We start from the raw sequence: 16,940 nt of genomic DNA on the forward strand, positions 1-16,940 counted from the left end.
ATTTTTAAAGTTTATACTTCCATTCTTCAAATTAGAATTTGCAATATTTAAAAATTTATTTTAAGTCAAAGTACTAGACACCCACGACATCCATGTTGGTGTCTATGTAACAGTGGGACCAGAAAAGAAAGGTGGGAGGCAAACTAGGTTTAAAAACAAAAGAAAGAAGAAAATAAAATTAAAAAAAACAAAAAGAATTAGGATTCAAGATTCTAACGTCCATAACCTCTCTTCTACATGAGCATAGGCTTCCCTAGCCGTATACCTTTCTTTGTCTAATTATTAGGCTTTAAAGTCTAGTCTATGTTTGGGTGTGAACTATATAGTCTAGTTAGTTCTGTGATTCATTTGTATTAGTGTGGTCCCTAAGGTTTAGGATTGTAGGCTTTTGAGTTTTCCCCCTTGCCAAAATTCAAAGGGTGGTCTATAACATATATTTTTAGAATAACAACATTATTAATTAATATATTTTATGAGTATTAAATACATATATAATTGAATTAACTATAATTACAATAATATCCTCTCTATCGTACTTAATTTGTTATGTCAAATTTTTGTGTAGAAATTTCATATCCATTTAATCATTCCGCGAGACAAATGCCCAATATTCTGTCACATGGCATAAGAAGCGAGGCATAGTTATATTTTCTCGTTTACTATATTATTATTTATAATATTTTTATCAATATCATGTTATTAATATAACATTTAAAAAGAAAAAAAAAAAATGGCGAAACTTCTAACTTGTTTCTATAGGTTAAAATGTTGATCTGGATAAGAACCAGCTGATCTGGGTTGTGAATTACAAGGGACGATGCGGTTTCTATTGAATATTGGAACCGACCATTTTCCCTATGAGATAGCGTGTTTTGGTTGGTTCTCTAGCTCCACTTTTATCAAATTTTAAATTTTTTAGTGACTATTTTGGTAGACTGAATCGCTGAACTGGATTGTAAATCCAGAAAAGCGATTCGAGTAAGTGAGCGTTTTTTAAAACTGTGGTTTAGACAAAACCAAGGATGACCCTGCACTATTTCGGGCTAGGGTCGGGCAGGGCAAAAAGGGCCCGTTAATAGCCGTGACCCAAAAAGTTAATCCGATTTGGCACAATTTACAGAGACACATTACATGACCTGAAGCATGGCGGGAGTTCCTCCAAACGCGACACGTGTACACGTATCGAGCCTTTCCTTAATCGGTAAGGATAGATGTACCGCTCTGAAAGTTTGAAACCCCTCTTTAATCCTTCTCACTCTGCCTTTTTACATTCTCGCGATTAGATTCTCGGGATTTGCAGAGAGGGATAGAGCTGCTCTCCATGTCTAGGGTTTGCCTCTTGATTTACAAAGATACTCTCCATTTCTAAGGTTTAATTTTGGATTTGCAGAGTGACATTCCAACTGTAGGGCTTGCCCCTCGATTTTGAGAGAGCAAATCTTTCGTTTAGGGTTTGCCCCTCGATCTGCAGAGGGTGACTCCAGTTTTTAGGGTTTGCCTCTGGATTTACAGAGAGTGAGAGATGGGTGTTCTCTCAAATAGGATCAATAGGGCATTGATCACGCCAGGGGATCACATATACTCGTGGAGAACTGCCTATATTTATGCTCATCATGGTATTCTTTATGTCCCTTTCCCAATGAATATTCTTGTTTCTTTTATTTTGTTCATGATATGAGGTGTATTAATTGGTGTGATTATTATTTTTTACTGTGTTTTGCTGATTTGTTCTTTTTCTAAAGACGATTACATATATATGTATAAGTGCTGATTTGTTCTTTTTCTAAAGACGATTACATGTATATGTATAAGTTCAAGGATAATATGCGGATTCTATGGTTTGATGCTGCATTGGGAAGCAAAAGCCTAAATTTCAAATAAAATGAAGGGAAAATGAAGTAATTCGTGGGGATCTTGGAGCTATTATATCTTACTTTGGAGTATTCAAGTTCCAATGAACACTATTTTTATCCAGTGTAACTATTGTTTCTGGCACGGCGTCTATTTGGATAGGAAAGGTTTATATAAGGTTGCAACCTTATATTATAGAAGTTAGGTACATCTCAAAAATCCTGGAAAAAAGAGTTATCCGAAATTGGAAAACCTTTTCAATTGATCATATGTTAGGTCCTAAAAATAGGCTATTTTGTAATAGGGATTAAGCCATTTGGACCGGTAAAGATTTTCAAGTGTTTATAGATCTGCTCCAACTGCCCTGTTTTTTATAATTTTAAATTTATAATTAGGGTTCGAGAGGAATTTTCAGAGAAATTTTCAAGCAAATAGTAAGGTCGAACTACACTTCTTTTGGCAAAATTTAGAGGTGCACACCTCACCCATTTTGATAGGGCTGTTTTTTTTTTTTTTTTTTCTAATGAAAGGTGACTGTATTTGGACGACATATATATGCAATGAATGTTTGGGGTTTAGCGTACTAGAAATGAATACGGCTGCGAAAGATCACATTCTCTAATTGAATGAATTGTTTTCTTGGAAATTATACCACTTTTCGAAAGAAGAAAGTTGATCAGAATAATTCAGACCTTTTCATATGTCTCTAGCAATGTTTTTAAAACCAGCTCGGCCTTAGGCTTGGCCCTTGCCAGAGCCGAGTATCTGAGCCGAGTCGGCCGACTAATGTATAGGACACAAAAAGCCTAATTTTTTTTTAAAATAAGTCAAAATTTGCTAAAAGGATAAGAAAAAGAAGAAGAAGATTAAGAGCTGGAACAAAACCACAAACAACCTAAATATCCAAATAAGATGAAAAAAATATAAAATATGGATTTAGAAGAAAATTGATTTGCGGTTGGAGGCGTTTTAGAAAAATAAAAAACCAGAAGAGGAGAATCCGATAATAAGGCATACCACAAGTGAAACTCATAAATCATTTTAAAAAATCCAAATTACATGAATAATTCTAATACATTGATCCCCCACAAATTTATGTTATTTTTGTTTATTTATTTTAATATGCCTGAGTAACTCAGCCAAACCGTAAAATATAGAAAATTGAAATATGGAAAAACCAGAAAATATAAAAATAGAACCAAAATGTAATTATAACGCACAATATCTCCATATCTTATGATAGTTCCATTGAAGTATTAAAGGACCAAAAATAAAATGTAAAAATAAATAAAACAAAAACCAATAAAACCTAATATCTATATACAAGATGAAACTATTAAAGCACAAACATGTATTAATTGAATACAAGAAGCAACCTATTTTGATTTTTTTAAAAAATAAACATCATTTTTGGTAAAAACCCAAAACATTAGGAATTTTTTCTGTTCTTTTCTTAATATAAAAACAAATAGAAAAAGGGTGTAATAAACTTAGGCCTAGAAGATATCTCAAAGGATGAAAAGGCCACTCATCTCAAAATTATTTTTGGTCGTTTAGGATCTATATTGAGATTGGCCCATTTAATGTTGAACCAGTCGATCTATACATGGAATTGGCCTGGCCGTTGGTTCGGCATCGGTTCAATGAATATTCCAGTTTAGGGGGTTTATAGCCATCCAAGCAGCCCATGCAAGCTACAACAAGAAGGGATCATGATGGCCACCACCAGCTGGAAGCTCAAGCTAGGCACACCCACACAGTTGCAGTGCCTAGCACACATCACGGGTAGGTGAGCTAGACACCCATGCCACACAGTGCACAGAGGTGTACGTCTAGTTGTTCCTGGTTGGACCGGTAGGTCCAATCCAATCTTAAGAACATTGATGTATAGAGATGTGGACACCCCCCTCTAAAGTTCTGGCTAATAGGATTCCTAGAAAATCGTCTAGAAAATACTTAAAAATCCAAAATTCCCAAAAAGTTCAGAAAAATCCAAAAAAATCTAAAAATCCCCAAATACCCAAAGTTGCCTAAAACCCTAGGGAAAACTGTAAGAAAATAGGAAAAATCTTAGGAAATAATCCTAGTTGGGAAATCCTAATTCCTTCAATTTTTGTAGCCATAGTGCTTCCCACTCAATGCTCTCCAAAAAGCATCCAAAAAGGAGAATGTATGCATGAGAGCAGCCTAATTCGAGCCCGATACTCCGGGTTTTGGCTTTCGGGTCTTCGGCAAGTGATGCAAATAAAAAAGTGATTTTTAAAATTTTTTATTTTTATATTTTTCTAAGACTTAGAAAATATGTTATTTGGATTTTTAGGTTTTTTTAGGGTCATTCTTGATTTTTTTAGCTGTAGATATTTAAGGGGTAAAATTGGAAGCTTAATTTTTTTTAAAAAAAAATATGGATATGGGTAAGGATTAGCATGGTTGAGGTGGTTAGGGTATGTTAGATTTGTTAAAAGAAAATGGAGAGATAGAGTTTAGTTTCTTATTTATTTATTTATTTATTTATTTGTTTATTTATTATTCCCTATAAGTTTATATTTAAAGGGAAGAGATCCCTTCTTTGTAGATAGAATTGGAGAATAAAGGAAGAGTTTGATTTTGTGAAAAGACCTTGGGGTAGACTTCTTTGCAAACATCTTTGCAAACCCAGAGGGTATAATCTCTTTAACCCTTATTTTTTTTTTTTTTTTTTAGTTTATTATTTTCGTCCTACATCAGTTGGTATCCAAGCCGGTTTAAGATCCAGTCATCGCAATGCCACAAAAACCTAATCCCAATATGGTTGATGAAAATAATAAACTAAAAAATAAAACGAAAATAAAATTTTGAGAGATTATTACCCTTTTGGTCTGCAAGGAGTCCCCCAAGATATTTTCACAAGATCAAACTCTTTCTTTATTCTATAATTACTTTCTATAAAGAAGGGATCTCGTCCCTTTAAATCCAAACTTATAAGGAATAATAAATAAAAATAATATAAAAATAAAAAACTAAAATCTTTCTCTCTTGTTTCTTAAAAACAAATCTAATGTAACCAACTCAACCATAATCATCCATATCCATATTTTTTTAAAAAACAACTAAGCTTTCAATTTTACCGCTTAAATCTCTACAACTAAAAAAAGTTAAGAGTAACACTAAAGAAAACTAAAAATCCAAATAGCATATTTTCTAAGTCCTAGAAAAATATAAAAATTTTAAAAAATAACTTTTTTATTTGCATCATAAATTGCTTTCTCTTCTTCTTTATTTATTTCATTTATTTTCTGATTTCTTGATTTATTTGTGATTATTCCAGTTTAGTTTACATTATTGGTTTTAAAAAAAATTATTTGGTGTGAGATTTCTACTCATGTTGCCAGCAGATTTAGACGTGTCAGATTTGCTTAGATCTGCATCAGTTTTGAAATTGTAATTCGATCGACCCCACTTTTCGATCGATTTATTCATTTTTAACTATTTGACACGAATTGGAGGAGATCTCTCCAGATTTGCGCTAAACAGTTTGGCACCCACCTTGGAATTGAAAGATGATGAATGGTCTTAATTCTTGGCATTGTCGGGTCGAATCATACCATTCGCAGAACCATTCTGGAAGAATAGGGAATCCCTGCACTCTACGGGCCAATTCTCCTCCCAAAAAACCGTTTGAAATACGGGTGGTAAGGAAGTGGGGGGATCATCGAATTTGACAGAAAGGAACCATAGCTTCCCCCCTCTTTCTTCTCAGTAGACTTGGGTGGTGCCTTCTTGGGAGCCATTGAACCAAAAAGTGAGAGGTAGCCAAAAAGGAACCAAGGAAGAGGGAAAAGGGTGCTGAAAATATAGAGATGTCCCAGGTGAACAACAACGAAGAGATCATTTAATTCTGTTGGATGACACGATTTCTTTTTTCTTTTGTTCTGGTGTGGGTAGTAGAAACTATAGAACATAGCATATAACTTGAGTTTTGGATTTCGTGTTAATAGATTTCAGTGTATATTTTCCAGTTTTGGACTTGCCACCCAGGGATATATGAAATCTCATCTACATGCTCGTTATATATGACTTCTGGTGTCAATAATTTGGGATGTGTAAGAAACTCTAGCTAGAAATCTGAGTTTATGTATTCAAGTGGATTAATTTGGTAGGTAGGAAGCACTTGAAATCTTGGCAAATTTGACCCCTTTCTTCTTGTTCTTTGTAGAAAAACAAAATTCACATGCGCCCCTTCTTCTTGTTCTTTGCAGAAAAACAAAATTCACATGTGATCTGCATAGGAAATCTCATGTTACAGACTGTTTCAATTTTCTTATGGGACATAGACTCATTACTTAAGATTTAAGTTGTGATTGCAGATATTGTTTTATGACATAACTAGGGACCGTAAAGATTTTAAAACCAAATTACCAATTCTTCAGTTCTTGGTGCCTCACACTTTCCTTGTGTGTGTGAGCAATTTAGTTAGTATTACTTTTTGACAGCAGCCCTATCTCAAGTATAAATACAGGAACCTCAGTCCAAACCAGTACTAAGGTTAATCAAGGCGGTTCATTCTCCCCATTTATGGCCAATGGACCACCAAATGGGTTTTCTGCTATTAACTTCCCCTGCTCATGCGAGCATCCCACCCCAAGTCATTTGTGCCCATCACTTTTTGAATCCACTTGTGTAGGAAACACTGCCAAATGGTGCCTATTTGGCTCTTAGAGGGAAAAAAACTACTTTTCCCTTATTATTTAATAGTATATGGAAGAATATCCCTAGGGACAAGATCCAAAACTCTCCCATGCGCTTCTATGATTGAGAAGATAAGGTCATCCATTAAGATGAAAATAGATGTTACCGATACTACTCAGTGTTAAAAAAAGCGGACTGCCTAGCGCCTAGGCCTAGGCGGACAAATTGAGCGGCAATCCCTGGGCGGCCGCTGAGGCAGTACGGAACCCGCCTAGGCGGGTGCCCAGCGCCTAGCCCTGGGCGGCCTGCCCTCGGCCTGCGTCCCGCCTAGATGCGAAAAAATTTTATTTATTTTTAGTTGTATTGATTTGTTTTTTAAATATAAAGGGTTTGAAGGATGGGTTTTAGGTTCATTTCAAACTTAAATCCACAATAGCCCATTTTAGAGAGAAATAAACCTCAAGAAAACTAAATTTTCTGATTTTAATTGGATCGAAGTGCTTCTCAAAGTTACGGAAAATGGATCCAAACATCACCCAGGTAGGTTTGATTTAGTTTGGAGTTTTATAATCCTATTAAAAGGTGTTTTTATTATTTTAGCACCAGACAACATCTCAGAGGTGGGAGTTTGGAGTTCGAACAATCAAAGTAAGTGCAAAAATTTATTTTTTAGATTGCTTGTTTTATTTTGAGATGTCTTCTTCAAGATCTAGTCGAAGTGGAGATCTGGGTTGGAAATATGGATATAACCCGAATCCAAATGACACAAATTGCATTAGATGCAATTTTTGTGAAAAAGATACGAATAGGGGAATAAACGGGTTTAAGAAGCATTTTGTTGGTATTAAGGGGGATGTTGCCCCTTGTAAAAATGTGCCTGAAGCTATCAGAGAGGAGATTAAGCAATATATGAGTTTTGTAAAACAAAAATAAGAACAAAATCCGTGTCATTTGAATAAATCTATTTCTGCTACTTCTAGAAGAGGCGATCCAGGTTGGAAGTATGGTTATAACCCAAAACCAAATGATAAAAATTATATAAGGTGTAATTTTTGTGAAAAAGATATCAATTAGGGTATTAACTAATTGAAGAAACACCTTACTGGTATTAATGGTAATGTTGCTTCTTGTATAAAGGTTCCTAAAGCTATTCGGGATAAGATTAGACAGCTTTTGAATTTAAAAGAACCAAAAAATGATGAAAATGAGCCTTGTTCTACGGAACAGAAATATCTTCTCCAGGTTCTTTTAGAAGTGGTGATCCGGGTTGGAAGTATGACTATAACTCGAATCCGAATGATAAAAATCGTATTAAATGTAATTATTGTGGAAAGGATACTAATGGGGGCATTTACCGGTTTAAAAGACATCTTGTCGGTATTAAGGGGGATGTTGCCCTGTATAAAATTGTTCCTGAGGCTACCAGGGAGGAGATTATACAATATTTGAGTTTAGAGAAGCACAAAAAGATAAAAAAGGGTAAAGCAGCCAAGACTCTTAGGGCCTGATCTGCACATACTAGTAAGAGGGAGGTAGAAGAAGAGGAGGAAGAGGCAGATTCAGAAGAAACATAGGAGGACAAGCATTATATTGAAGAGGGAGATGACTCTGATGATGATGGCTTCGATTCTGATGCATATGATGAAGCTGACCTTATTCCTTCTGATGAGGATGATAATAATGATGACTGAAGACTCTTGGTGTTGAGTGTTGACTATTGTATCCTAGACTATATATTTTCTGCATTTCTGTATATTTTATTTTTCTTATTTTTAGTTTCTACTTTCTAGTTCTACTATCTAACTTTTGTGTGTACAGTTTACAGTGTATCAGACTATCAGTGTATACTTGTATGGTTTTACTGTTTTAGCATTGTATGAAAATATGGATTATGGTCTTATGGATTATCAAAATTCTCTTCTCAACTGCTATCTTTTTTTTTAATTGGGATTATGATCTTATGGATTATAAAAATTCTTATGGATTAATCATTATCAGTCATCAGTCACTCATCAGTTTTTTTTTTTTTTTTTTTATAACTGGGCTGCCCAGGTTCTGGGCGATTGCCTAGGCGGGCCGCCTAGGCTTTGGGCAGCCTGGACCCCATGGCCGCTTGGGTGCCGCCTAGTGCTTTTTGAAACTATGGTACCACTACATTCTGTAGTACTAGATGCCCAACCTCCACTAAAAAAAAGAGAGAGAGAGAGAGAGAGAGAGAGAGAGAGAGAGAGAGAGAGAGAGAATGGGGGGACCTATATACCCGCTATACTCCTTAGTATTAGGAGTGCAGTCCCCAAACGTCTCTCTCTCTCCTCTCTCTCTCTCTCTCTCTCACACACACACACACACACCCATGCACCTATGCAGTTTCATTCCAATTTAGATAATTCAAACCTTGGCCTAATGTATTACCATGGTTAATACTTAGGCATCTATGTCGGAGACAACAGGGTCATCCATTTCACCCGAGGCCGAGGCCAAGAAGTGGGCACCGGGACTGCCCTTGACATCCTCCTTTTGAGCTCTGCCCCAACCCGCACCCTCGATCCCTGCCCCACCTGTGGCCATTCGTCAGTAGAAGATGCCCACGGTGTCGTCTCCTCATGCCTTGACTGCTTCCTTGCTGGCGGTGTCCTCTACCGCTTCGAGTACTCAGTCACTCCCGGGGTTTTCCTTGCTAAGGCACGTGGGGGCACGTGCACCCTCGCAAGCGCTGACCCTCCCGAAACCGTGATCCATCGAGCCTTGCACTTGCTAAACCATGGGTTCGGTTGCTATAACGTGTTCAAAAACAATTGCGAGGACTTTGCAATATATTGCAAGACTGGCTCACTTGTGTTGGATAATGGGAGGATTGGGCAAAGTGGGCAAGCAATCTCTATCTTGGGCGCACCCCTTGCTGCAGTGTTCTCAACGCCACTGAGGGTCGTGAGCACGAACATTTATGGGATGGCAGTTACAGCAGCTGGCGTTTATTGCGCGAGTCGGTATGCATGTGACATTAGTGTTCGCCCTGATGTTGTGAAGATCGAAGTTGAGGAGCTCACAACAAAGCTGGCAGCGATGGCAGGGATTGCGGCAAGTGCTGGCTTTGCACCGGTTGCGCAAGCTGTTAGGTCAGTGGATTGATGTGGTCTCTCTGATTAATGCTTTATGTATCCTTATATTGATTGATGTGGCGATGTTAATGTAAAGACATGTGATGCTTATGACATGGATTATGGGACTTTTTGTGATGTGGAGCAGTAAGGATTTAGTTTCAATTTCAGTAGTAGTAGTAGTAAATGAACAAAAGAACTACTGATATAAATATTTTGACTAGTTGTGTAAATTTTACTTCTCTTTGACGAAGGTCAAATAGTTCTGCTTTAGCTTCTGACCAATGGGAGCCTCTGAGAAAACCAGTTCGGAGAATTTTTTAGCAACTGGAATAAGATGTTCCTCAGCAAAAGGTCTGTACAGTGGCCAGTTCTGTTACTTCTTTTATCTCAGTCATTTTTACGAGAAAACTGTTGGGGTCAAATAAGCTTTTACTTTCAACTCATATTTTATTTAAGGTGGTGCTTAAGAGGAAGAAAATTTTCTTCTTTTTTTTTAAGATTTAAAAGCTTGTCTTGTGTTTTAACATTCATGTTAAAACCTTTATGCTAAATTATAACATAACGATGAAAAAAGTAAGATTTATCCCTATTAAGATCTTTGTCGGTGATCAATGCTCAAAATTCATTATAATAGGTTATTTTGAAGTGAAATTAATTTTGTTTCCTGTTTTAATCGTTACTAAACTGTTACTGTTAATTATGTTATGTAATTATTATTTTGACTCTTTGAATTTAAGCTTTCATGAAAAAATGAATATTAATTGATTTTGGAATACATGGAAGTGGAAGTGGTTAATTATTATTATTCTTATTATTATGATTTTGATGGTGTGAATCCATATAAAAGTGGTGGATGTTAGTGATTTTGATTAATTACATATGGAGTATACGATCCTATTTTTATGTTTTCACAAGTATTGTTATGATTTATCTTAATCATAAAATTCTCTTTTTCTGTTATAATTATTTACAATATATGAATTTTCCTTGTGGATGACCAAATGTCAAAAGCATTTCTCTTCCTTGACTTGGGTTCAGTGTGGAGTTCGGGTTAAGACAGAGAGCATAAAATGGTTGACTAACATTATTAAATTGTTTTATGTATGGTAGCATAAGAGAAGGATGATTTACTGAAGCATCAGGCTCAATTTGTGCATATGGGTTAGAGAGGAGAAAGAGATCGTAATGAAGGGAAGTATGAAGTTAGTTGGCGACCATGAATATTTTTTAGTATTTGTGACCTAATTCATAGGTCATTTTCTAATTTAGCAAGAAAACTACTTTAGATGACATTATAAGAAGAATAGAATATAATGACTATTAATCTGATGCTTCCGAAATAAATGAAGAGTAAAAGTTTTGATTGCTAAGAGGACATATATATACATGATTTTTTCCATTGAGTGGGTTAATGTGCATAGAATTATGGAACTTCCATTTTCTTGTTTTGAGGTAGGAAACTTTATTGTCTCTGCTGGTGTATTGGGTGTGTAGTTAAGTAAATATGATTTGTGTGGAGTAGCCATCAATAATGAGATGGCTAAAGAGGTGTCTATAGATACACGACTTTGCATTAAGGAGGCTAATGTTTGTAGAATGTGATTGTCTCTGCTGGTGGATTGGGTACCGGAAGGACCTCTCACTATAGATGCAGTAATGGTCACTTCTACATTGACCATATACTGATTGTTTTGAGGTTTCCTCAAATGCATGTGATAGGGTTTGCAGTGCTTGCAATGGACCTGCATGGTTGGAATGCAGTTTTGAAGGTAAGGTGTTCATAGACCGGTCTGTCCTTGATGTGAGACAATAAGAAGTATCAAAACAATGTGGTGGAGATATGGCCCTTATTCTTGGCAGGTTTTTGAGATTGCTATTATCTGGTGTCTCGGATGAGTATGAAAGGGATGAAATTTTTTAAAATTTCCATATGGAAGCTAGATTATCGAGGGGATGAATCTAAGTCTTCGTAACTCTAGTTGATTGCAGTCTTTCATAGCTGATGCAATATTTGTAACTCAGTTTGATTGCACAGATTGCCTGCCTTTTGATTCTGATATTTGTACTCTCCTTTGAATTTTAATGAAGTTCATTATGCAAACAGGAAGCCTTTGTAATTCTTATTTGGAAGTTGCAGATGAAGACATCTGGAACTTCGGATTTTTTTTCTGTATACTCGACTTGGATGAAAGATTGAATAGGATTTTAGGATTTTAGTTATGCACTTGTCCATGACGCTGGAGCAAGTGTTGGGCTGGATATAATCCCGGTTAGGATCTGTTTGTCCACTGTGGACAGTGGATGATACAGTTCACATCTATGCTTGACTTCAAGGAACAGTAACGCAGAGGGGTATGCGTGGTATATACAGAAATGGTGTATAACTGCATGATTTAAAGATTTTTTTACTATACATATTTGGTTGGATGAGCCATTGATTTTCAAAAGCAGTTTGAGGGGATGGATACTGGGGGCATACATGTTTGATTATATTATTGCTGTGCAACATGCATGATCCAAGGTAGTGGAATCCCCTATCACTTGCTATTTATGATTGTGCGAAGTGGAGTCGAGGTGGGTGGCATTGAAACATTGACTAATTTTGGCTTTTTATGGATTTTCATTATGCTTTGGTTGTTCCAAACTTCAAAGCAAAGAACTTAGACTCGAGCTCATCATGAGAGCAAGGGTCCCCAATACTTTTACTATTGAGACCCTGAACCCAATTAACTTGTCTATTAAGCGTAATGAACGATGTTGAGATGGCTTCTCATGATGAGAAGCTTTTCATGCCATGTGTTACATAGTTCCTAAGATTTATCTGTATCTTGCAAGTTGGCATTAAGGCTGAAGGTTGAATTTGAGAAGAATTTTCTATTGGTGGGAATGGATTAGAATAGGCTTCTTGGAGAACATGTTGTGTGCGAATGCTGCCCAGGTGTGGTTATGTTTGTCTTCGGGAGGTTTATATTGCTGAGTTTTCGAAGGTTAATATGGATAAGGCATTTAACATCCTAGGTTTGGGCTGTCTTTCAGAGGATTTTAACATGTTTGAAGATAGCTAGATGCAAAAGTTTCAGGTTGTCAACTTGTCTGCAACAGTTGCTTGATGATATCGTTATTTCTAGTTGGGAATTGAATGAAGAAACTGGAATTAAGATTCAACGAGAGCTTTACTGGGGTTATTTCTGTGAGGTTTTTGTGTTACGAGGAGGTTCTTAATCATGTCAGCTGATTGGTTTTGGGCTGTAGGCTGTCAAGCTACGATTATTATAGCAACCATCTCCATACGTGAGATTCTAGTTTTGATTTTTCGACCTCATGTATGGAGAGGTGTTCGAGATAAATGGGCCACCTTTTTCTTTTTGAGATTTTCTTCCAGGGATTCTGATCATTCTCTAACCCATTGGACATGGGGTACGTGACTCAACTTTTGTGGGGCTTTGTACTTACTGAAAACTTTCAAGTAGAGTCGTCCTTTCGTACATATATTTTCTTTACAGATTGAATTAGAGGACGAGGCATATGTTAAGATTTGTTAGGCTAGAGGAAATAGCGAGTGGTGTATTGCATTAATAATGCAGTTGGCAACATTTTACCTTCATTTGCAGTCTATTTAAAATTTTAAACTAATTCATTTTACAGTGCCTTCAACCTTTCTCTCTCTAGGGCCATCTCAAAAGCCAAGCTCATCTCTCTCTTCAGTTCCCTTCTTAGGCTATCCTATGAAATCCTCATTTTCTATGGTCGCTTCTCTCTAACTTTCAACTCTTTGTGGGTGTTCACCGCTTAGTTTTCTGGCAGCGCTAATAGTCCATTCTCGTGATTCTTTCTTTTGTTTTATAAAGCGAAACCATAAATCCAAGATTTGCTTAATTGGAGGTTTTGGGGCTAATGATCTTTACTTTCAAGTGGTCTGTGGGGTTATGTTAATCTTTGGGGGCTTTGGGGTGGGAGTTTATCCAAGATATTTGAGGTCTTCAGCTTTTAGAGAGAGATTGTTGTATGGAAGCATGGAATTCTTTGACCGATGGGAGTGATACAAAAAAAAAAAGCTTCGAGAATGGCCAAACAACTTTGGAGGGGTGGAATGAAAACTCCAAAATTTTGATATTTATATACAATAAAAATTGCTTTATTAAAATTTGGAAAGCATTCAAACAGTCATCTAGCAAATAAAATTTGCTCTTGGTATTTTTACAGACCATTCAGACAGTCCACCTGATTTTTACTTCTGCACGGACTTCATCGAGTACTGGCGGCAATTTTTTCCTTTTTTTTTGTTTTGAGTATTCAACTTAATTTTTTTTTTTTTCAAATAAAATATAAGTTGGAAATGTGCAAACCCGGGAATATGAAAAGAAAGAACTGCCTATTTGCCAAGTGACTTGGAGGCATTAAATTGAATAAACTGCAAATAATCAAATTAGATTCCAAAAGAGCAGGAGCAAATGAGCTGTTGAGTAAACCTATTTTGTTGCTGAAAGAGGAAACTGGTCAATACGAAAGAGAGAATCCATAGGTAGTGCCATAGTAAGCAAGGCGGGGAATAACATTATATCGGTTAACCAGTATTTGTACTAAATCGGTTTTGTCAAAAAGATTGGGTGTAAAATTGTGGCACAAATACGAGTCAATAAATGAAGCAATTTGGTGATGCACGAAGATTTCAGTTCTTATTTATTTATTTTAAAATAAATAGAATTTTATTTTTAAAATTTTATAAATAATATAATTTTTTCTTAATAATATATATATTTATTATCACACTTAATAGTAAATAAATAAAATGGTTTGAAATATTATTCTAGTATTACTGATTTTAAGTTTACTTTTTAATGCCCTTAGAATTAAGAGCATAGTAATGAAAAATACTTAAATTTCTTTTAAATTTAAAAAATATGGGTACTTTTGACTTTTATTTTGAGGGGGGTATTACTTCTGTTTTTTTTTTTTTATATATATCTCTTTATGTGTCAAAGAATTAAGGTGGCATTTTCCTTTTTGTACTCTCTCTACGTAGCATAATCAGTTACACGTCCTTGATTGCTTATGGGAAGTTATAAAATGTAACAGGTAACCGCGTGAGTTTCGGTATTTGAAAACCCGAAGATTTATGGTGCTTCGCTCAAAGAGAAGCGACTTAAAAAAAAAAAAAAAGTGTATGAAACAAATCAGATATGCAAGGATGACATATGATGGAATTATAGAAGGAATTATAGTTTACAATAAGTATAAAGATACATTAAAGTGATCGAACAATAATTATATATCATTACTTGATACTATTTAGGGCCTACCGGGCAAAAAATTGTAATCCCAGGTTATGAGAGAAAGAGGCCCTTACTATAGGATTGTTATTAACATAAGCATAAAATCCATTAATGCAAAAGAATTGTCAATTGTTTTGTGTTACATGTCAATGAAATAATAAAATTTATTAGTTTTTAGGGTATCTTGATCGATTTATATTTTACAAATTATTATTTTTATTAGGTACGTTTTGATGTGAAGAATGAACACTTAAAATTTCAGATGATTTGGATTTGTAGAAAAAAAATGAAAACTCAAATACAAAATGAAATCGTTACCGTTAGATTGGTTAAATCAATCTAAGTCGTTGGCAGATAAGCAGTCAGCTTGTGATTTGACAGGATATATATATATATATATATATATATATATATATATATATATATATATATATATATATATATATATATATATATATATATATATATATATATGTGGAAAAAGCTGGGGTCAGCCCACTAGCTTATATGAACATATGAGCCCAACGGTAAGACATCTACTAAAAAAGCAAAGAAGAGAGCAAGGATTTAGAATTATTTAGAATAAACAACTTTGTTTAGGGCGTTTGATAACCTAAATGTAGTGAAGTGGTGCAAGAAGGAACCGGTGGAGGTTGAGAAAGCAGCTGTTAAAAAATTGATATATATGAGGGGATTTAGATATTTTTTGAATCCATATATAGGGAAGCAAATGGGGTGCTAATTTTTTGGGTAATCCAATGGGAAAGACAGGTCTCTAAGCATTTCTTCAAGTAGATTAGGAGTTAGCTTTTTGAAGGTATTACTGGTCGGAATGGAAACCACAACGTGGTGACTAGAGGTATTCAATTCGAGAAATTCCAGTATCAAGTTTTTGAAGTGGTAATGCTTTTTTTGGAAATCGAGTCTAATGGAGAATGGGTTTGGGTCATGGTGATAGTACCACTTGTGATTCAGCTAAGGTCTGGGCTTTTATTCTCACCTAACTCATTCAAAAACCACTAACAATTTGAAAAAAGGGTAGGGGCTTGTCATCCCCACTGAATTACTTGTCATCCCCACTGAATTACCCAAAAAAATCGAGTCTAATATGTATATTGTGTCTTAATTAAAAAAATAAAGACAAAGCGAATTTTATTTAAATAAGGGAAATTTATCAAAATACATATAATTTTTTGACAATTTAATAATTTATCCTTTCCAACTATTTGAGTTAAATATGTAATATTTCATATGCATTTCAATATATTTCCAAAAAAAAGAAGAGTTAAGCCGGGACCAAAAAATAGGATCCCTCTAAAGCAAATGTAAATAGTGTGTTTATATTGAAACAGCAACGAATATATAACCAAATGTAAATAGTGTATTTATATTGAAAAAGCAAGAATATAATTATCTAAGATAAATACGATACCGAGTGATCATTTACGTATAGTATGCTCTCGGGGCTACTCCCTCGCTCAAAACACCTGTCACCTATTTAAGAGGATTTTATATAGTCTAAAATTTTGAAAACCATATAAAAATTACTAGGTTATTTTCATAAGAAGAAATTTATTTTGAGTTAAGGCACACATTTAGCCCTCCAAATATTGAAGCCTCTCTATTGAGGCATTATTGTTTTCTAGTACGAAGAGAGTTTATCTTTTTCTTTTTTTTCTTCTTTTTTTTTTCTTTTTTTTTTATTTTTATTTTTAACCTGAGATTAGTATATGGGTGTAGAGATTATATCCCAAAATTTGAGATTGAAAAAGTGTCCCTTGAACGAGTTTTGCTTGAGGGAGGAAACAGATAATATACACCTATCCACGGTAATAGGAAACTTTCTGCATATGTAAATATCAAAAGAAATGCGACAAATTCATTGTGATATTCATAATTCAAGAGAAGTTTATTTCAAGAGCGATTAAAAGTCCCAAAACTTTCTATATTTAAAGAGTACGTGTTCTTTGTTTTCCATAAGAAAGGATATGTTAATCTCCACAATGCCTTCAATAAATATATAGAAAGTGTTTCTTGATTATTTACT

General features: G+C 35.0%; 1 protein-coding gene across 1 annotated transcript; it reads left to right on the forward strand.

The window, feature by feature from the left end:
* Nucleotides 1-1,272: 1,272 nt before the first annotated feature.
* On the forward strand, nt 1,273-9,850 carry LOC18444398 (NC domain-containing protein-like protein). The gene is made up of 2 exons (XM_006854571.4): nt 1,273-1,616; nt 8,948-9,850. Exons 1-2 carry the CDS (start codon nt 1,523-1,525, stop codon nt 9,646-9,648), a joined length of 795 nt encoding a protein of 264 aa, XP_006854633.1. The 5' UTR covers nt 1,273-1,522; the 3' UTR covers nt 9,649-9,850.
* Nucleotides 9,851-16,940: the final 7,090 nt, after the last annotated feature.

Source organism: Amborella trichopoda, chromosome 11, assembly GCF_054954075.1.
Source record: "Amborella trichopoda isolate Santa Cruz 75 chromosome 11, AtrichopodaSantaCruz75HAP2 v2.0, whole genome shotgun sequence".
Taxonomy (NCBI): Eukaryota; Viridiplantae; Streptophyta; class Magnoliopsida; order Amborellales; family Amborellaceae; genus Amborella; species Amborella trichopoda.

Bases quoted from the DNA above. Each gene is read 5' to 3' on its own strand.
- LOC18444398 (XM_006854571.4), top strand. From the start codon at position 1,523: ATGGGTGTTCTCTCAAATAGGATCAATAGGGCATTGATCACGCCAGGG. The intron at 1,617-8,947 runs GTATTCTTTATG...GTTAATACTTAG, and splicing joins CTATATTTATGCTCATCATG to GCATCTATGTCGGAGACAAC.